General features: G+C 40.1%; 1 protein-coding gene and 1 pseudogene across 5 annotated transcripts in view; both read left to right on the forward strand.

Annotated features, from left to right (window-relative positions):
• Nucleotides 1-1,257: 1,257 nt before the first annotated feature.
• Nucleotides 1,258-22,703, forward strand: part of Acbd6 (acyl-CoA binding domain containing 6) — a 126,077-nt gene continuing 104,631 nt past the window's right edge. For 4 of the 5 annotated variants that reach the window (XR_013112882.1, XM_076941366.1, XM_076941367.1 and 1 more), the window contains exons 1-3: nucleotides 1,258-2,036; nucleotides 6,884-6,948; nucleotides 9,098-9,194. Coding sequence is in view for 4 of the 5 variants with exons in the window: in XM_076941366.1 (XP_076797481.1) it covers nucleotides 1,815-2,036; nucleotides 6,884-6,948; nucleotides 9,098-9,194 (384 nt within the window). In the remaining variant the exon portion in view is untranslated. The remainder of the gene's footprint in view (nucleotides 2,037-6,883; nucleotides 6,949-9,097; nucleotides 9,195-22,703) is intronic. The other variant, XM_034513597.2, reaches the window with a different exon arrangement.
• Nucleotides 15,385-18,856, forward strand: LOC143443698 (developmental pluripotency-associated protein 3 pseudogene; annotated as a pseudogene).

Raw genomic sequence — 22,703 nt, forward strand, 5'->3', positions numbered from 1 at the left:
AAAACCACATCCCTCATTATCTTAGTTAGGGTTTCTATTGCTATGAAGAGACACTATGACCACAACTTTTATAAAAGAAAGCATTTAATTGGGGCTGGCTTACAGTTTCCGAGGTTTAGTGCATTTTCATCTTGGTGGAAGTATGGCAACATGCAGGCAGACATGGTGCTGGAGAGGCAGCTGAAAGGTCTATATCTCAGATCCACAAGGAGCAGGAAGAGTGAGCCACTGGGCTTGTGTTGGGCTTTTGAACCTCAAAGCCCACCCCCAGTGACATACTTCCTCCAACAAGGCCCCGCCTCCAATTCCTTCACAAGTAGTACCACTTCCTGATAAACATGCGTTCGAGTATATGAGCCTGTTGGGGCCATTCTTATTCAAATCACCACACACACACATCTCAAAGATGAATAATAATTTATTCTGGTCACTTTGAGTGACTGCAAATTTAGGTTACCCCAAATTCCATGTTCCAATGTGGAAGCAGTTTCATAGTTTTACAGAACAAAGGAAGTCATAAATCAAAGCAAGCTAAAAATACATTGGTGGGTACACAGAGAAGCAGTAACACTGGGATGGAGAAAACTTTTCTATAGGCCCAAGAAGATATTTGATGACATTCTTAGCTTTGGGGTTGGAGAATGCTATTACTACTAGTATTACTACTAGTAACACACACGCACACACACACACACACACACACACACACACACACACACACACGTTGATGTGAGACACCCCAACTGAGAGCAGTTTCTTCAAGCGACATCCCACATTGAGGTTCTCAAGTCCTGCAGGAGAGAATACCAAAACGTGCTTTTTCTAAAAACTGACGGCATATGTACATGGTCTGTGGGTAGACATAATGAAGTTTGTGTATGCGTATAGTTTTTCTTTTTGACAGTGTGCTGGACGTGGAAAGATCTGTTCCTTTCCGGCAGAGCTAGAGGACTTCTGGGTTTCACTTCAAGAAGCACAGCCACAGCTGAGAAGTGATGATGCTAAAAGTAGGTGGATTTGTGGTCCTGGTGAAGCTTTCTCTCAAAGCGCTGGGAAATGAGGGGTCAGCAGGTATGGAAAACAAAACACTGATGGGAGTCATTTGACTATTTAGACACACGGAGGGGCAGTCAGTGAAGGAAGGCTTCATCTGTTGCTGATTAGCTATTCAAATCAGAGTGGGTGGTTAGAAAAAGGCGGAACCTTTGTCCTCAGCTCTCCGTTTCCCGCGACTCCACTCCTGCAGCTACACTACCTCATGGACCGCCTCCTTCCCTTTCCCCGGGGGGCCTATCCGGGTGAGTTCCGGAGTTTGTGACTCCAAAATCGCTGCAAACTACGAGCGATCTCCCTCATCACGGAGGCCCGTTTCTCCAACCCGTACCGCGCTCGCCGTAACCCACGACTCCCTTCTCTGGAGGGCGCAGGCTCGCGGAGCAGGCGGGGTCCCGAATCCACGGGCGCGTGCCCGGGCGCGCGTTCCGCCGAGCTCGCTCCCAGCTTCACCTCCCAGCTCCGGTCCCAGTGGCACGCCGCGCGCCCCCGGCTTCCCCTCACCTCCCAGCCCAGCGGCCTTCAGACCCCGCGCCGTTGGAGCGACCTGGGTGAAGCCAGGCACTCGGTCCGCCCGAGGGGAAACCGGAGGAGGACCGGGCGGTCCTGTGCGCCTGGGTAGGCGGAGTGGCAGAGTCACCTGAGACCGCCAGACAGCTCCCTGCGTCCCACTCCCACTCGAGCTCGGCACCCGGACTAGTGATCCAGGCCCGGGAACCCGCGTCACATCGGGGAGGACTGGCCACAGTGAGCTAGTGGAGATGGCCACACCGTTCCTACCCGCGGGGGCCACCACGGGCGACAGCGGTGGGGAACTGAGCTCCGGGGACGACTCCGGTGATTTGGAATCCTTCCAGACCTCTGAGGCTGAGGCGACCCGGAGCCTGGCCGAGCTGTTTGAAAAGGCTGCCGCACACGTCCAAGGCCTGGTTCAGGTGGCCAGCAGGGAGCAGCTCCTGTACCTGTATGCCAGGTACAAGCAGGTAAAAGATGAGTGGATGAGAGGACACGGGCTTCTTCCTCCAAAAACTTAATAGCAGATGTGCGTGGCTAATGGTGGAGCGTAATGAAGTGTGTGTGTGTGTGTGTGTGTGTGTGTGTCTCAGTTTATTTATTTTTGACCCTGGAGAATAGCATCATTCTGGACATGGAAAAATCTCTCTGATATCCTACGAATAACACTTAGGTAGTCGAGCACTGAATAACAAGGTTTCAGTGGTCTTGCCTCTAAAGCTTTAGAAAACGAGGGTGATAAAATAAAGTTTGTCATTCGCTGTTGCCAAAAGGACATGTGATAGGAAATGTGGCAATTTTAATAATAAATTTGGAATTTAAGAGTATTACTGTGTATAAAATGTGAAATACAATATTACCATTCTGATTCTTAGAAACTCTAAATATAGTTGTCATGTTTTTGCCAGGATTTGGTCCTGCTAGATATAGTCCCCCGTCCCCCAACATTTTTTAAATTAAGGGCTCCATGAAGGCAGCATGGAGGGTGGGTGATGAACTCTCGACTCACTTTCCTGAATCGCTTTGGTTTCCAAATAAAAAACCCAGAGAAGTAGGCAACTTAGAAAGTTACATGGGTAGATCAGAATTAAAGTGTAGTTTCTGACTCTAAAACTGATCTTTACCTGAAAGTAAGGAAATGTACGAGTTATAAATGTAAAACTAATTTATCTTTCAAGGTTAGGTACCAGAAGGAAGGACCATTGCTCTCCTTTAGTCAACAGATACAGTTCAGCAGAACACTGGGTGATCTGTCTACAGAGAATGCAAAGATGAAAGAATATCACAACACTGTCTTTAAGAAGCTTACAGGATTAGTTAAGGAGTCTAGGTGTAAATGTGAAAAAAAAAATCAATGATTAGGAAAATAGGAAAACCCCAGTTTTCAAAGTTCTTTGGAACTTTGAAAGAAATGAAGTTCTGGATAGTAGCCTCTTTTATTTTATTAGAATAAAAAATACGCTTCTTGGTATAGTTACATATGTTTCTTCTGAACTCTTTTTTTTTTTAGGTAGTCCTGAGGACCCTCCTGTATTTATAATTACATTTTTATTTTGTTTGTGTGTGTGCACACGTGTGTCACTGTAGATCAGAAGACAACTTGCAGGAGTTGGCTCTTTTCTTTCACCGTGTGGGTCCCAGGGATTCAACTTAGGTTGTCAGGCTTGGTAGCAAGCATGGTTACACACTGAGCCATCTCCCTGACCTGTGCTGTATTCTTAAACTTGAGATACTAAGTGGAGGGGAGCCTTCTTACAGAACTGATGGTTATTATGAACACATGCTAATAATGATGTGGACTGAGAGAGATTCCTGTACAAGGGCTAGGCAACATTTTGTGTGATGCCAGGTTTGCTGGCGCAAGACCTTGATCCCAGCACCTTGGGGAGGCAAATGCGGGTCATTTCCATGAGTTCAAGATAGCAAGTTGCAGGCTAGTTGGAGCAACACAGTAAGACTGTCTCAAACAAATAGTTGTGTAATGGGAAGAGCACACAGACACTTCTGCTACATACCTGATTCTATTGGTTATTTTGATGAAATTGAGGAAAATCAGATATAATTGAATTACAAAGTAAACTATGTCCCTTTTCCTTGGGACTTCATTTTTTAAAAATATTTATTTATTTTATGTGTATGAGTTGTCTGTCTGTTCATACACCTACCTGCATGCTAGAAGATGGCATAAGATCCCAGGATAGATCCCAGGATTGTGAGCTACCATGTGCTCTTGCTGAGAATTGAACTCAAGACCTCTGGAAGAGCAGACAGTGCTCTTAACCACTGAGCCATCTCTCCAGCTCCCTGGGACTTCATTTTTACTTAACAGAAACTCTGTTTAGATTTGGGTGTTTGGCAGATAGTTTCTTAAAGATAGCGTGAACCTGGAAGACAGCTGTAAATGTTTGTTGCCAGTGACAATATTTGAGTTGTGAAAGGAAAAGTAGAGGTTTGGAAAACTTGGGGTCTGCCACCATGAGCTTGACAGCTCCCCAGTGCTCATAGGGTACCTTTCATGAGATAAGAGTTGACGATAATGAATGTGAAATTTCACTAATGTCTAATGCAATGTGTCAACATTTGGGAATGCTGAATGGCTCTGAGCTATTATCTATAGATTTTATAAGATAATGTTAAAAGTCAGTGTGAGCAGAAGTTCCATTCAAAGTGAAAATCAGATAAGTGGTTTTTACTATGACTGTGTGAAAGATCCATAGTGCATTCAGATTCTGCATCATAGCTGGTCTTGGAGAAACTATCATTTATTGAGTTTGGGTGTAGTATCAGAATATCCACAGTTACTGGGAGTGCTATAAAAATAATAATGTCTGACGCTATATGTGCAATTGAAATTTCCTCATGGGCTCCATCCAAACCAACATATAGAGATAGGCCACTGAAGACAGTACAACTATGCCAGGCAGTAAGGAGATTTTTAAAAATGGCAAAGCCATTTTTCTGTTTTGTTTTCCATTTTTTAGTTTAGAATGTATTTGTTTTTCATAAAAATTTGTTACTTAAATTATCATATACTAGATCTATTCTAAAATAAACTAATATTTTAAAGATCTAATTTATTTTTTCTTGTGCATGTGTATTCACGCGAGCGTGTGTGTGTGTGTGTGTGTGTGTGTGTGTGTATGTGCATGTGCATGCTAAGGCAGGAGGCTGATACTAGGACCCTTCCTGGATTGCTCTCTACCAGATTCATTGAGACAGGGTCTATCATGGTACTCAGAGTTGCCGATGTAGCTCATCTGGGAGCCAGCCAGTCTGGCATCTCTAAAATCACATGAACTTGTGAACTCTGCTACAAATATAGGAGACAGACTATACACACTCTAGTACATGAGGCTATGCAACTTCTGCCTACCTTGTAGTTGTATATAAAGATTACAATAAATACCTTGGTTAAAAACAAACGGGGTGAGAATGCGGGAGATCTAGCCCAGCAGTTGACAGCACTTGCCTCGGGGATCCTGGTCTTCTGCGATTAGAAGTGAGTTGCCGTGCTTACCTGGCATTTAATTTGGTTCAGGGCCTCTGAACTCAGGTCCTTACACTTGCAGGACAAATGCTTGAACCACTGAGCAATACCCCTTACCCTGGTCCAAGTTCTCATTTCTAATCTGTATATATGACAAAATCAAATCTGTATATATGACAAAAGGAAATGACCACAGAGTTTGAGAACTCCTATTTCAAATTCTGCTTCCATGGTCAGAGAGGCTTACGAACACAATATATGTGTTCTAGCTCAGGCAGAGCAAAAGAGAATGAACTCCTTTTGTTTTCTGTTTAATTCCATCGAGAGAGAAAGAATGAGAGAGAATGAATGATGAGTGTGTAAGCCAGTCTGTGCAGATCAGAAGACAATTTTCAGGTTTGTTGAATTGAGTTCTAGAGATTGAATTCAGCTTGTTAGGTCTGCATGGCAAGTGCTTTTACCCACCTAACTGTGTCACTTGTTGCCCTAAGCCTCACCTCTTAAAAAAATTTCTGTGTGAGTGGGTATGTCTGGTGCCTGCCAGGGCTGGAAGAGGTTATCAGATCTACTGGAACTGGAGTTACAGATGGATGTAAGTTGCCATGGTGGGTCCTGGGAACTGAACCCAGATCTTCTGCAAGAATGGCAGGTACTTTCCACTGCTGGGCTAGCTCTCCAGCACCCACACACCTTTGTTTTTAGATAAGATAATTTTATTATAATCTTTATATACATCAGTCGTAGAAGCTAGACAGAAGTTGCATGGCCTCATGTACTATAGTGTGTATAGTCTGTCTCCCTTTGTATTTGTAGCAGAATATATATATATGTATACACACACACACACACACACACACACAAAGTGACCTCTAACCTCCCCTATGTGCACACAAACAGAAATAAATGAAAACTTATAAAGTTGTATTTTAATGATAGTAAAGACTATACTTTTGTTTGTAATTTGTCTTTTAATTAGTCTGCTAGTTTAGAAACTGAGTTATTTGCCACCCATTTTTTCCCTGTGTAGTTACCTTATGTAGACAGCTGAGGCTGCTTGTGTGGTGTTTTTATTAATTAGTTAATTTAGACAAGGTCTTACTGTGTACATGCCCAGCCTGAAGGACATTGTGTAAACATGGAGGGCCCTGACTGCACAGAGCTTCACTTGCCCCTGTTAAAGGTGTGCATCACCACCACACCTGGTGCTGCTCCTCATGCCCCTGTTACAGTGTACACCACCACCTGGTGCTGTTCCTTGTGCCTCTGTTACAGTGTACACCACCACCTGGTGCTGCTTCTCATGCCTCTGTTACAGTGTACACCACCACCTGGTGCTGTTCCTTGTGCCCCTGTTACAGTGTACACCACCACCTGGTGCTGTTCCTTGTGCCCCTGTTACAGTGTACACCACCACCTGGTGCTGTTCCTTGTGCCTCTGTTACAGTGTACACCACCACCTGGTGCTGTTCCTTGTGCCCCTGTTACAGTGTACACCACCACCTGGTGCTGTTCCTTGTGCCCCTGTTACAGTGTACACCACCACCTGGTGCTGCTCCTCGTGCCCCTGTTACAGTGTCTACATCACCACACCTGGTGCTGCTCCTCTGCCTCTGGAGGTGTTGCTGCTGTTTTCACATCAGATTATTTGATATTTTTCTTTCATCTGCTTTTTGAAAAGAATGTTAAATTTTGTTATCATATATATCTTCAAATGTTTTCTAATGTATAGTTACTAAATATGTATAATAAACTTGAAAAGACAAAAATTCTTAGATGGTCCTTAGAATAATAAAATAAATTCATGATATTTCCCCCCTTTTCTTTTTTTAGGTCAAAATTGGAAATTGCAATATTCCTAAACCAAACTTCTTTGATTTTGAAGGAAAGCAAAAATGGTAAGAACAGTTCTTGGAATCTTTAATAAGGTTGTCAGAAATGACTTAGGGGTTTAGGAATTAGAAACGGGTTAGCAGATTAAAGAATTATTTTTATATTAATCTCTCTGCTGTTGGCTGCTAATGACAGGGAGTTGGAAGAGGGATTAAAAGAATCTGCTTTTAGAGGACTGTAAAGGATCTTTGGCACTGAAGTCAGTACACAGGTGTCCACAGCAGAGGGCGCTCTCACGAGCGAGCCCTTTGTTACCGTATTGCTCAAGGTTGTTTCCTTGCATGTAGCCTCTGGGGACTGCTGCTTCCCACATACAGAGGCATCATTGTGAGAAAGCTAGAGAAAGTAAGGGAGAAGAACAAGATAAATCCCCATCTCAGACTTTTCTATGCCTCTGCCTCACAGTGGGACAATCTAAAAAATCCAAAACTAGACCTAGGTTCACTCTACTCTGAATAGGTTTTTCACCTGCAATTCAGATTCTTGCTCCCCTGGACACTAGTTCAGTGCTAACATTCAACCGAGGAGAACCGAAGCTCAAATCTGGACATGAGTCATACTCTTTAGATGGCATTCTGGGGTTGTTGTTGTTTTGCTTGTTTTGTTTTTCAAGACAGGGTTTCTCTGTGTAGCCCTGGCTGCCCTTGGAATTCACCTTGTAGACCAGGCTGCCTTCAAACTCAGAGATCTGCCTGCCTCAGCCTCCTGAGTGCTGGGACTAAAGGCGTGTGCCACCACTGCCCGGCATCATTCTGTTTGTTATTATGGGGGACATCCTCGGGGCTTTGATTTAAGTTTTTGTGTCAAGTTTTCTCTTGATGATAAGCAGTTTTTGGAATTTTATTATTCTGGAGATTGTCAAATGTAACCTTTACTCTGAGCTTCTTTATTTTGTGAAACTCTGTCACTGTCACTTTACTATTATTTTCTCTAATGCATTCCTTGGTTTTCTTCGTTTTTTTTTTTTTTGTTTTGTTTTATAGTGTTATTGAAAAGTTTACATATTTTTCTCTGCCCCTCTCCTAAGTTTCTATTTTATAGGCACTCTTATTAATTAGTAAAGCAGAAAACTGTCAGATACTGTCATTACCAACTCATCAATATATTAGTTATGGGACAGACTGACATCATGTGTCCCTAGTGTGATCCATTGTAAAGGACATGCCACTTACATATTGCTCTTACCGAAATTATTTAATCTAATTTTAATCATGATTAATCATTTTGACAAGAATGCTATTTAGGTGAGAAAACAATTAGACAAATCCAAGCTGAGTGATATTTTGTAAAATAACTGCTTTTGACTCTTAAAAATGTCAGCGTCCTGGAGGAGAAAGAGAAGGATAAATAAAGCCGTGTTGTGTGTGAGTCTGCTTGGCTTCTGGTCTGGGAAGACAGAGTCATATAGGGCGGTGTTGTGACAGTCAGGGGACTCTGGATAGATTGTGTTTATGTGATAGAACTGAAATGATTCCCAGGTGATACAAGCTTATGTATTTAGGAGTGAGGTGTTATTATACATATAAGTAACTATCAAGAGGGCCAGTAAACAATTTAGAAAACCTCAGAAGAACTTGCTTTCTTCATAGAAGCAGGAAAGCAGGGAAGAACAGGACCAGGCTCTCTTTATAATAGATTGAGGATAGAGAAACCTGTTTAGAAGGGCAGAGTTGGCTGGAGCAAACTGAGTAGACCTGTCCTGGTAGCCTGGATAGTTAATTCGTAAGATAGGAGGTATTCTACTGGTCTGTAAATGATACAGTCTCAATAGGGGTAACACTGGATTTAGGGAGATTAAATAGTAGATTACCATAGTTTGTGATATTTCAAAATTCAACAGGTACACAAGATATCTGTGTTCTACAGTTACATGAGAGAGGGCAAATAGGGAAAAAGTATTTCCAAAAGGCCCCAAGATAGGGTAATAAGTTTTATATTTCTCTGTCAAAACATAATTGGATGCTTCTCCTCTGCACAGTTATCTTTATGTCCTCAGATAAATGAAATATATATATTAGGAAATATGTTGGTTGGATGTGATGTTGTGAGTTTAAGGTCAGCCTGGCCTATACACGGAGATTCTGTTTAAAAAAGCATGCTGTTTGTGTTCTTTGCATCATTAATGAAGGCCATCTTGGCTGTCCTGTGCTGTAGGGAGGCATGGAAAGCCCTCGGCGACTCAAGCCCTAGCCAAGCAATGCAGGAGTACATCGCGGCAGTTAAAAAACTAGATCCAGGATGGAATCCTCAGGTAAGACTTCCTAGCTGTTTACTTCTGAAAACTTATCTTTCCCCCAAACAAATGTCTAACTAAACTTTGGTGTAAGTGGCATACATGTCTTAAGCTTCAGTTCATCAAAAACTATAAGGTAATTGTAACATTTATCTGTGAAAATAACTATTTAAATATTACCATGAGCAGTAACTGATACAGAAACCTCTGAGTAGTTGAGAGTTTGTAGAAGTATAGTTTAATCTTTTAAGAACTGAATTTATGTCAGAATTTGGAGATCATAATCTTGGGAATAAGAAAACTTCTTTCAATTAAAAAATTGGGTGGGCTGGAGAGATGGCTCAGTGGTTAAGAGCATCCACTGCTCTTCTAGAGGTCCTGAGTTTAATTCCTAGCACCCACATCAGGTAGCTCACAACCACCTGGAAGAACAGCTTCAGGGGATCCAACTCCTGGCTTCCATATTACCTGCAGACACCCACACAACACACACACATACATATAAAGAAAATAATACTACAACTCTTAAGAGGCAGGTGCAGGTGGATCTCTGAGTTCGAGGCCAGTCTGGTCTACAAAGTGAGTTCCAGGACAGCCAGGGCTGCACAGAGAAACCTTGTCTTAAAAAAAAAAAAAAAAAAAAGCAAAAAAGTATTTATCTTATTTTATAGGAATGCATGTTTTGTCTGCATGTATATATGTGGACCATGTGAGTGCAGTGCCCATGCAGGCCATAAGAGGGCGACAGTTCCCTAGAAACAGTGTCATAGTTGATAGTGAGCCACCATGCAGTGCAAAGAACTGGTGAGCAAGGGCTCTTCACTACTGACCCAACCCTCCAGCTCCTCTCTGATATTTTAATGAACATTTCTATGCAAGTTTGAGATACTTGTTGATTGAGATACAAGATAAATATAACATTTCTGCCATTGCATAGTTTAAAGCATGAAGGACTGATAAAGCACGTTAAGATTAATGTTTAATATATAAATTCTAGAAAAAAATGACTGTGGCTGTTAGGGGCATTGGATGATGTTAACGTGCATGGACTACCTTTCTAGGATGCTTATGGAGAATGCCTAGGAAGAATTTAGCACAGATGGGGTTGTTAATTTTATTTTGAAATATTTTTAAAAGCATTTAAAAATTAAATTATTGTGTGCGTGTACCACATGCATTTAGAAGTCAGAAGACAACTTGCAAGGGGTTCTGTTTTCTTCCTGTATCATGTGGGCCTTGAGTATTAAACTCAGGTAGCCAGGCTCGGACACAAGAGCCTTTACCCTCCAATCCATCCTGATGCCCCTGGAAAATATATTTTTAAAAAATGTATTTAATGTGTATCTGTGAGTACTCACATGTATGTGTGTGCACTGTGTGCATTCCTGGTGCCCACCGAATGCAGCAAAAGCTGTTTGCCCCCATCCCCAGAGTTAGAATTACAGGGGTTGTGAGCTGCCATTTGGATACTGGGAACTGAACCCCAGTCCTTAGAAGAGCTATATGTGCTCTTACATGTATTACATATGTAATGTATATATTAACGACTGAGCTGTCTCTCCATCCTCCCATTTAAAATACTAAAAGAAAATGAAGCCAAGTACTGGTGAAAAGGTATATAGATTAGGGGTTGGGATAATTTGATTACCTTTAATTCCAGCACAGGAGGCAGAGGCAGACAGAGGCTAGCCTGGTCTATAGGTCGAGTTTCAGGACAGCCAGGGCTACAGAGAGAAACTCTGTTTTGAAAAACCCAAACCTAAACCAAACAAATGCTGCAATCTTGTAAAGATGCCAAGCAGAGGCAGAGAACCAGGTAGATCTCAGCCTGGTCTACATTCCAGGACAGCCAAGAGACATACTAAAGCCCAGTCTCAGAAAGCCCAAACAACACAGAGGCAACAGCAACAAAAGCTGCATCTTGTGAAGAGGGATTTTGCATCTCACATACATTTGTGTGTGTGCAGCAGCTGTGTGTGGTTTACGCTCAGTCTCTGGATTACATGCTCTACGCTGCCCCTTCTTGACTTCCTTTTTTATTTTTTTTCCCTTTGCTGTTAGATTGGTAAGAGGCATAATACCATAACCTCAATATCAGGAGAGCTTTGACATCAGATTTGACATTAGTCATTTAGGACAAAAAGAGTGATTTTCATGGACTGGAAATGAGCCCAGTGTTAGAGCACTTGCTTAGCAATTCCGAAACTCTGAGTTCAAGTCCCATCATACCCCTTCAAAAAAAAAAAGACGAAAATAAAAGAATTACTTTTTTTTTGCTAAATTGTTTATAAGAAATAAACTAAACACACATTATATATGGTCTTGGTTTACATGTATTATCTTTTGAAATTGCCACAAAAATCTTAGAACTATTATTGCCTATATTTTAAAAGTTAGGAAATTCAGACATACAGAGAGGTTCATTAACTTGCCTACAGTTAGTAAGTAATAAAGACATTAGAAACTTCTATGCTGGAGAGATGGCTCAGAGGTGTAGAGCACTGGCTGCTCTTTAAGAGGTCCTGAGTTCAATTCCCAGCAACCTCATGGTGGCTCACAACCATCTATAATGAGATCTGGTGCCCTCTTCTGGCATGCAGGCATACATGCAAGCAGAACACTGTATAATTAATAAATAAATAAATAAGTCTTAAAAGAAAGAAAAGAGAAGAAAAGAAAAAAAAATAGGATCCATCTTTAAAAAAGACAGACAGGCAGACAGACAGACACTTCTGCACTTTGAGTGACTCAGCCTTGCCACACCTGCTGTTAGAAACACATGGACTTACTCACACACAGACAGAACCCAAACCAAACCAAACCAAACCAAACCGAACCTTTATGTTTGATATATAAAGTTGCAGACCTTGAAGCGGTTATTTTTGTTAAAGCTACATGGTGACTGAATGCAACCCCCTGCCTGTGGCTTCGTCTGTGTTTGACCTCGAGAGCTTGTTGGTCAGTGGGATATAAAAAGAATCCTTTTGTCTTTATGTAATTTTGGCAGGGGGATGTTCAGCTTAATACAGACAATTTAAAAAATTTCAATAGTAGAAGAAATGTCCTTCTATATGGCCTTTATCTAGATTTATCAGTTATATTTGCTCTGTCATTCTGGGTATACATTCCTACACACATAGTATCTATAAATTGTTAGTTTGTTTTTGTTTTTTTTGAGACAGGGTAGATCAGGCAGCTTCTGCCTTTGAGTGCTGGGATTAAAGGTATGAGTCACCTCTGCCCAGCTAAGTATTTTTTCTAAATTGTTTGAGATAAATTGGCGATATCGTGTTCATTTTCCCTAAATACTTGAATATTTATTTTCTAACAAATAGCTTTCTTTTCATATCTATACCTAAATAATCAAAATCTGGAATTTTAATATTTGTGTATGTATTTTAGGAAGCTTCTAGAAAGATTAGAAATTTTAATATTGATCCATCCTTATTGTGAAATCTGTAGTGCATATTCACATTTTTCATTTACTTTAACAATGTCCTTTCCAAGTATTTGCTAAAATTCCTACCATGACCTGATTTCAAATTGTGCATTGTATTTACGTGGCATATTTCTTTAGGCTTTTCTAATCTGCAACAGTTTGAATATAAGTATGGAAAATGATAAAGCAGTTATTTTGGAGAATGTCTCTCATTTTGGATTGCTCCTAATCCGCTTCAGATTGCACATTTTAGGAGTAACACAGAAGCGTGTCTCAGTGCAGTTCACCAGCAGCAGCTACTGGGTCTCTGTCTTGGTATTGACGATGTCAACTTTGATCACTTGGATAATGATGGCATCTGACAGATTTCTCTACCAAGAAGTTCCTATTTCTTTATAATTAGTGAGTAATTTGTGAGGAACACTTTGAGACTATCTAGATGCATATATTTTTTCTAATTGGATTTCACCAACTGGTTTTTAACGTTTAGTAATGATTTTGAACTCCTTTGTTTGTTCTATGTTTATTATTTGTCATTCAACTATATGAGAACATCCTGGCTAATTTTATGTCAACTTGACAGGAGCTAAAGTTATCAGAGAGGAAGGACCCTCGATAGAAAGATGCCCCCCATAAGATGACCTGTAGGCAAGCCTGTGGGGGCATTTTCTTAATTAGTGATTGGTGTGGGAGGGCCTAACCCATTGGGTGGGGCCACCCCTGGGCTGGTGGTCCTGGGTTCTATAAGAAAGGATGCGCAGGCCATGTGAGCAGCACTCTTCCGTTGTCTCTGCTTCTAGGAGCCTGCCATGCTTGAGTTACTGTCCTGGCTTCCTTTGATGACGAACTGTGATGTGGAAGCATAAGACGAATAAACCCTTTCCTCTCCAAGTTGCCTTGGTCATGGTGTTCATCACAGTGATAGTAACCCTAACTAAAACAGAAAGAACTTCTCATTTCTCCATTCATCTGTCTGTCCATCCACCATCCACCCATTAATCTCTTAAAAAGAGAAGTGAAAGGTCTGAGATTTTGCCCTATGTACAAGCTAGGTGACCCTGTTTCTGTTTCTTAAATGCTGGCAAAGCCTCTGGTTCCTGGGTCAACCCAGGGCTTGGCAAACTGCATGAGCTTCATTTGTTTTGCATCCATTTCCCAAGCCCCACAGGATGACACAGGTAGGGTTAGTTGGATTTCTGCATATGCAGTGGGTTGTGCATATAGCGAAAGAAAGAACTCGGAGTTATGGGAATTTACGACTTACAGCAAGCCCACTTTTTGTCAGAGGCTGGAGAAACGTTACTGCATTCCCAAAGGTGTTTTGGTGGTCACACAGCCCTGAGAAATGGCCTGCATACAGAGAGGTAGGGACCCAGTCAATTGAACAAGAATGTATAGGGATTTTCAGCACCCATGGTTTTTACCATCTATATACCTATGTATTTATAGTATATAAATGTATGAATTTCTGTTTTATTCATACAGAATAATACTAAGAATCTTCAGACTAGGTCCTCTGTCCTTTTCGTGTGCCCTAATCATTGGGACTGTTTCTTACTGACACAAGATATTCCAACTCTGTTAGTTTTCTAGGGCTGCTGTAGCAAAGTGCCACAAGCTCCTTAAAACACTAGAAATTTATTTTCTCGTAGTCTGGAGGGTAGATGTCTGAAAGGAGGAGTTTTAGCATCTGTAGGGAAGAATGCTTCCTTCTTCATCTTCTGGTGGCTTGCAGGTGTTAGGTGTCTTGTGATGGCTGTTTTAGCTTGCTCTTGTGTTGCTGGGACAAAACAGCAGCTGAAAGTAACTTGGGGAGAAAGGGTTTGTTTGCCTTATATGTTACAGTCCATGACTGGAGAAAATTAAGGCAAAAACTCAAGGCAGGGACCTAGAGCCAGGAACTGAAGCAGAGACCATGAAGGAATGTGCTTACTGCCTCCTTTGCAGGCTCCTGTTCAGCTACCTTTCTTGTATAGCCCAGGCCGCCTGCTTGGGGATGGTACTACTCAGTGTGCTGGGCCCCTGTATCAGTTAGCAGTCAAGAAGGTACCCTGCAGACATGCCTACGAGCCAGTCTGTTGGAGGCAAATCCTCAGCTGAAGTTCCCTCTTCCCAGGTGTGTCAAGTTGGCAAGCATGATTAGCTGTCAGAGTGTCTGCCTTTGTCTTCACATGGTTGTCTCTTTATTTGACTCTTCCTCTCTTTCTTGTGTGAGGACATCAGTCCACCCTAATCCAGTGCTACTTCAGGTTACATCTTTGAAGATGATTTTCTTTTTTTCTTTCTTTCTTTCTTTCTTTCTTTTTTTTTTTTTTTTTTTTTGGTTTTTCGAGACAGGGTTTCTCTGTATAGCCTTTGGCTGTCCTGGAACTCACTGGCCTTGAACTCAGAAATCCGCCTGCCTCTGCCTCCCAAGTGCTGGGATTAAAGGTGCGCGCCACCACCGCCCGGCGATGATTTTCTTTCTTTTCTTTTTTGCTCATTTTGTTTTGGTTTTGGAGACAGGGCTTCACTGTGGAGCCCTGGCTGTCCTAGAACTCACTCTGTGGATCAAGCTGCCCTCAAACTCAGACATCTGCTTGGCTATGTCTCCCTAGTTAGTGCTGGGATTAAGGGCATGCTCCACCGTGGCCCCTCTTTTAACTGAAGGTGATTTTTTTCTATCCCCCTGGCCACCTTTTAAAGACAAAATCTCACTAGTCTTTTTTTTTTTATAGCCTGGTAAACATATTAACAGTTCTGGAAGAAGTTTTCTAAATTAAAAATCAGATCTTTTCACGATTCTTGAAGACTACTTACCATTTTTCTTACCTCTCTGAAGAGATTCTTGTTCAGTAGTGGATAGTGTGATGGCCGCTGTCTCTCTTAAGCTCTGTACAAAAGTTTCCAGTGCTCACAAACAATGTGATTAAATTTGAACTCTTCTCCAGATCTCACTGATTAAAATACACTATCACATATTTTGGATGTGTACTTAAATTTTATCCTAACATGTAAAAGAGTACTGTTATATTGAACCAACTATAAAAAGACTTTTCTAAGATTTTAGTTGGCTTTATTTTGCAATTCTAGTGTTGATAACCCTCAGATAGATTGGTTTTTAGACCTTAATTGGCTTTATTTTGGATTCTAGAATCAGACAATCCTTCATTCTATAAAATACAATAACTATTTTTCTTTTTCCTAACATCTGTTAAAGAATTATCATCACCCTATGTATTAGTTGTACTTTGTTTTATATAAGTTATAGCTTGTGGACTGGGATATGGTTGCTGGTGGCACAGGCAGACAGTGTCTGCTCAGAGGAGCTTCTGCTGTGGCAAGAGTAAGTAGTAATATAAGTACATAGTACAGTGTTTGAGAAGGTGAGAAAATATGAACAGAAAGCAGGGAGAGGCAGAAGGTATACAGGAGGAGGGAATAATTTCAATATGCTGATCAAGAAAGCTCACTAAAAAGGTGACCTTGAACATCCAGGAAGGGAGAAGTGCGCAGTAGTATGGAAGAACGTTCCACAGGCTGTAGAGGGGCCAGATAATACAGTTTATGGCTGGGTCATACCTGCTGTGCTTTACAAACTGCCAGGGCTAAACAGGAGGGAAGGAGGAGCAGAGAACTAGAAGATTTACTAGACAATAAACATGGTAGTTCATTTTCAGGATTATGGCTTTTACTCTGAATGAAAAGGGAAATATTTCTATAGTGAGCATACTCCAGTCATAAACTTGTAAAAAGGTATATTCTTCTATATTGTCTAGCAAACAATACCTTAATAAAACTAATACAGACATAAAATATGTGGAACAGACTCACTTCGCCTCTGCTAGTTGGAGCTTAGATCGAGGTCTTTTCAGAGACCAAGCACTTTTGCTCGGAGCTAGTTTTTGAGGCTTCTGCCCAACTGCCATGGAGGAGCCATCAGAGAAAGTCGACCCTGTTGAGGACCCAGAAACTCCTCAGATGAAAGATGACGAGGACTCATCCTATGATTCAGAAGTCCTAGAACCAGAAACACTCGTAAAGGTCAAGAAAAAGCTAAACCTGAATCCCAGTGCCAAGCAGCCAGCCCGTCATCATCGCAGGCTCTGTCACCTGATTGAGAGCAGACCCGTGGAGAACAAAAGTGAACGAATCTTGAGGGAAGGTCAAAGCGCCTTTCCCAAGAGAAGCGTCCGCACATTGTTGTCCATGCTGCAAGATCCTACAGCAAGGATGAAGAGATTTGCTCGGATTGAGCAGAGACAAAAAGGCTTGAAGGCAAGGAGTACAAAGGGAACAGTGAGCCATTCAGATGTCTCTGCACTTTCTGCCATGATAAGGATGGGATCCTTCTGAGAATGCTGAAATCGGGAAGAATTAGGACAGTTTAAATTGTATACTGCCTTCCTGTTAGTGATGCCACACAACAGATGTGAAAGCTGGTTCTTGTTTGTTTTTTAAGATTAAACATTTCCTGGTGCTGGGTGGGAAATATATATATATGTGGAACAAGAGTTTAAAACCCATGGGAGAGTATAAAATGAAACCTTAGAAAGTCCTTTGCAACACACCCCACACAGCACACCGTGCTCTTTAGAAGTGTGACTCCACGTACACAGTGCTGAAGAGCTGCTTACGTGGCACTCAGAGCCGATGCCACCAGGAGTGGGAGGAGACGAGAGGTATGGGGAGGGGGCAATCACAGTGCATTATGAAACTTTCAGAAGAAGACAAGTACCATGACCAGTGAGCATCTGCAATACTAACAATACTAACATAATTAGAGTTCCAAAGACTCAAGAAGTACTTTCCAATTGAGATGTCTCTAGCAGATTAAAAGATATAATTTGAACATTTACTTGTCAGTTCCATAAGTGCAAGTCTGGATAGTTCATGTAGTGTTGTGTTTCTTCATCTGATACTTTCTACTCATCCCTAGTCAAACCTCTTGTGACCACCAGAGGGCGCAAAGCTCATAGGAAATAGAATGAGGATTTTATTTTGGGAGTTACCAGGGCTTTCTGTGTGTTTCAGTGCTATTGTCAGTAGCTTAGTTTTCACTAATTATTCCCTTTTCCTTAAAAAAAGGAAAAAAAAAAAAACCAAACAACTTATAACTTGACATTCACTTGGAATGTCATTAGTAAGATCGTCTCTCTTTGCCTCACATGTTTGGTGACTCTGAGATCCATTTTATTTTACCTGTGTGTTACCTAGAAAGATAATAGCTATGAGATCTGAAAGTCTCCAATAAAGCAGTTGTGTAGATGTCCAGTAGCCATCCAGCCTTTGCAAAGCCTGCTACTGTTCATCCAGTTTGGGTAGCATCATCTACTGGTCTTTTATCTGTAAATAGTCATTAAAAACCTAGACATCGAATCAGATGGCTGTCATCCTAGCTCTTGTGGGATGGAGGCAGTTGCACATCAGAATGCTCTGTGGGGAGATTTAAGAATATAGACACTGGAGCAGCACTCTGAACCTGGCATTTATTTTTATTGATTTTGTTTGTTTTTATGTGCCCCCCAAATTAATTTGGAGCATAGCCCAGAGTTGTTAGTACCCACTGCCCCACATCCTGCTCCCTTCAGGATTAGTTCAGTTGTTCTGTCTTTACTAGATGTGTTCTCAGCCCTCAAGACGCAGCCTAGCCTGTTCACCTGCAGGAGCATGCTCCCTTCTCCTTTGAGTCATCCTGAAATGCAAACCGTGACTTTTCTGTGGTCTGTTCTTGTGTTGTACTTACTATTTGAAATTGAAGTTATCTTTCTCTGCCATTGTACTGTAAACATATCAGAATTTAGGCTATGCCGCATCCACAGCACCTGAAACAGGCTGTGTACTAGTTCCTATTAGGCTGAACTGAACTCACGTGGCAGTTGTGTCTATGGTACCCAATGCAGATGTAAAGAGGGCTGAGGTGTAGCTCTGTGGTGAAGCAGTTGCCTAGCACACATGAGGCTCTGGGCTCCTTCCCCAGCACTGAGCAGTCTGACAGAGGAGAATAATTTTGCTTCAAAAACAAGGCTGGCAGGAAAATCCAAAATTTGTTGGCTGTACTGTATTGAATACATTCAGTTGTCATTTAAAACCCTGTCCTATAGAGGGCAGTGTTTCCCAGTTGACATAGCCTGTTCTGCCTCTTGTGTGAAATACATAAACATGCTCCTTTTGTGTATTTATCTCTCTTGTAGACACAGTAAAATAACTGTTAGAAATTAAAGAAATTTTAATATGTAATTAAAAATAAAATTGAAGAATCAAGATGACAATTTAGAAAAGTATATTTTATTTGTATCAAATATGTTATAGTCTTGTGTTAATAAATAAAAACTATTAAAAAAAAGTTTGCTTTCCTATGTAGTTCATATAAGTTAAGAAAATTTAGCAACCCAAATTTCCTGGTCGCCCTCATTTACAGGAAACTAGTATTGCTTACTTGTCAGGAAGTGAGCTTGTTATTTTATGTGCAGTAGAACAGGGCTTTTAAACTAAAACAGTTGTACATTTAGATAGACTAACAGAATTCTGATGTTAAAGCCCCAAGTAATGTAAGAATAATTTTTGTTTAGTTTAAGAAATGATTTTTTAAAATTTGTGTTAAGTTAAAAAGTAACCAGAATATTTTAATTAGAAATTGTTATAGAGAAATTACTATAAAAGCACTATTCTAATAGCATATACTTTATTATAATATGTTCTGTTATATTAGAAAAAGAAATCTATTTTGAATCAAATTTATTAGTCTCTACATACAGGTTATTTCTGATACAGAAAAGCAGCATGTATTAGTGATAACACCAAATGTTTTACCATATTGCCTTTTAAAGGGTTGAAGAGTTTCTAGGAGCTATAGAATTCTTGCTTCTGCCTCATTCTGTGTATTACCCATTTACTCTACTGGAACCCTGGCTTAAAGGGTGTGATCTTCTGGTCAGCATTCAGTTCCTTCTGTGCATGCACTTACCTGAGCTTCAGAGCTTTCCTGTCCTTTGCTGAGGAAAGGATGTAACTTGTTAGTCTGTATTTTCATGTTTGTATAAAGCACAGCTTCATTCTTCACTTAAAATATTATATATATAACATTACATATTATATATATATATATATATATATTATGTATAAGATATATTTTAAACAAAACTTGTGAATGACTTTAAGGCATAACATCCCATCTTTAAATGACAACTCGCTGTTGCTATAGTAAACTCATGTAAGTTTAGCTTGGAATAACTGTCTAGGGTCCACACTGGGCCTAGTGACATTAGATTGCTTTGGAATCAGATTCTGATTTAATTCCTGTCACTTTAATATTCCTTTGGATACATGACTACTTAATTATGTAGACATAATATATAACTTAACATCTTAGAGTTTTTCAGGTTTTCCTTAAGTTGTGTTTTTGATATATTTGAAAAATATTAGGAAAACACTAAATATTCTGTTATTTTGGTTCATAAAAAGAGGATTGTAAATTTAGGAACAATCTTTTTCTAAAGAAATGAGTCATGCCCTTCATTCATTTATAATACATAAATTTTGTATATTGTTTTTCTATCTCTTAGTAATATTTTTGTTTGGTTGTTGTTTTACTTTGCTTTGTTTTGGTTTTTGAGACAGATTTTCTCTGTTTCCTGGCTTTCTTGGAACTTGCTTTATAGACCAGGCTGGCCTTGAACTCACAGAGATCCCTCTGCCTCTGCCTCCAGAGTGCTGGAATTGAAGACATGTGCCACCATGCCCAGCTATCACATAGTCATTTTAATTTCACATTTATTTTAAAAATTATTAACACAAAAGTTAATAGACTTATATACTTATATTTTATGAATAAATAAGTCCTATTATGTACTGTTATGATCAAATAGCTTGTATCTTTATATAGTACTTTTTATGTATGCATTAAAGGAAATCCAGGTTAGTCTCAACTAGCCCTTCTGACAGTCCTGAAGGGTATTATCTTGCTGACAGGTGAGGAAGGTAAGGCTTAAGAAGTTATTAGTTTAATTTAGCCTGGAGACTGAGTAAGTTCCCCAGACAAGCAAGCACAAATGTAGGTTCTAGACAGCTTGCCTCATTTAGCCTTTTGGGTTATTTTTCTCATACCACATTATTCAACATTCAAGAATTTTAGCTCTTTGGCATATATGTTTTATATTCTGTTTCCTTACGGATCCTGAGACTTTGGTGCATTTCTGTGGAGCCTGACGACTTTCCCAGGACTGTCATTGGTCTCGCGTACTTCTCCTTTAAGAGAACTGTGCTGCCGATCAGGTCCTTTACTTTATAGCTGTGTGTTCTGCCTTGACAGCACAGTACTGTTTCTCTCTGTATTTACCAGTGACTGTGAGTATCAGCAGAGTCATAACAAGTTAGGAATCATGAAACAATAGACAATTTGTCTGCTGTGTTTCTGAAGCTGAGTCTCTATAGTGACCTCAGAGTCAGTGTGTGGCCTTTGAAGTGTTTACAAGTGTTGCTCTTATGTTTAGATTTACACTGTGAAATTTCAACATGGATTGAATATTATAGTTTCATAATTTTAACCACATTAAGTACAAAAATGACTAAGGTATATGTATCTGTAATGTATAAACAAATATTGGTATGGACATCACTTCACTTTTTAATGTAAATAAAAAGTTTCAAAGTATATTAGTAAGCCAGTGTAGAATCACTGTTTTGGTGGTGGTGCTTTCCTTTTCTGTATGTACACACATATGCATATATGTGAATATGTTTACTCTTTCTTGTTTTTACTACTTGCTACACATCATTCCATTGGCTATTACAGAAGTGGGAGTTTGATATTATTGTTAAGAAATAAGGCGTTTAAAAACCTGAAGCAGCAAAGCTGTATCTCTCTGTCACTAATACTGCATTCTGAATATGTCTCTGACCACTACTTAGAAGTTTTCAAACTGCTTTGAAATTTATCTTTAAGTGTTTCAGTTCTTAGCATTTAGGATTCTTTAACTTGGCATTATAAATCTATTTGGAGAAGTTTTGAAGTTAATTTCCTTTCCTGTACCTATCTCCTGTCAGATTTGGCTCGACGTTTTATATATTGAGAGACTGAATATTTCAAATATCTAATGTTTGTACACACTAGTTAAATCATTTTTATTACTTTTCATCTTGGTTTTTTGTACATGTTTTTAAGTATTCGGCGAGCATTTCCTTTGTGTGTGCTGTATCCTCCTGAACGTGTGCTGTTGTATCTCTGCTGTTGTGCTGGATTTCTTTACTTCCAAGTGCTACAGTTTGTCCATCTGTTTTTAAATATATTTTTAAATGTGATGTAAAATTGAGGGTCGCTATGATAAACTTACCTTAAGATTTATTGAGCCTCTTCAGGCTGTGTTAGTATAAACTAATGCTGGAATCCCCTTGAAATCCTACATTAATGTTGGTTAACTATATATCATCTTCTGAGTTTTTGTTTTGTTTCTTTTCTTTTTTCTTTTTTTTTTTTTTATTATTATTTTAGAGACAGAATCTCACTATTTAGCTCTGGCTGTCTTGGAGCTCATGGTATAGACCAGGTTGGCCCCAAACTCACAAATCCACCTACTTCTGCCTCCCAAGTGGAAGGACTAAAGGCGAATGACTTTATTATTGGCTATCTTCTAAAAATTTTAAGAAATTGATGTGTTTCTAATGTGATTTTCTCAGTAAACTTGAGATTCCAAATTATTCAGTTTTTAGTGTCATCTACCATTTCTGCTGATCAGTGTAGAACCAACAAATCATATAATTCATACATTGTCACTGGCTTATGACTTTATAAAGCTGAATTAGGTTTTATGATTCTTTCAAAGGTTAATATTCTCTCTCTCTCTCTCTCTCTCTCTCTCTCTCTGCCCCTCCCTTTATATTTGTAGTGGTTTCCATGGAGAATTTAAAGTGAGAAAATTTCTCTTTAGACCAACACCTGACCTCTTCTGGCTTGATCAGGGTTTGGTTCATGTTGACAGAGTGCTTCAGCTGAGCATGGCCCAGCCATGAAGCTGGCGTCCTGGCTCTCCGCTTCATTCTTGTCTGTCAGTAATGCTATGCTCCTTTTTTTCTATAGTCTAGTTTTTTACCCAGTGTCACCCAAGCACATA

This window comes from Arvicanthis niloticus, chromosome 10 (genome assembly GCF_011762505.2).
Source record: "Arvicanthis niloticus isolate mArvNil1 chromosome 10, mArvNil1.pat.X, whole genome shotgun sequence".
Lineage (NCBI taxonomy): Eukaryota > Metazoa > Chordata > Mammalia > Rodentia > Muridae > Arvicanthis > Arvicanthis niloticus.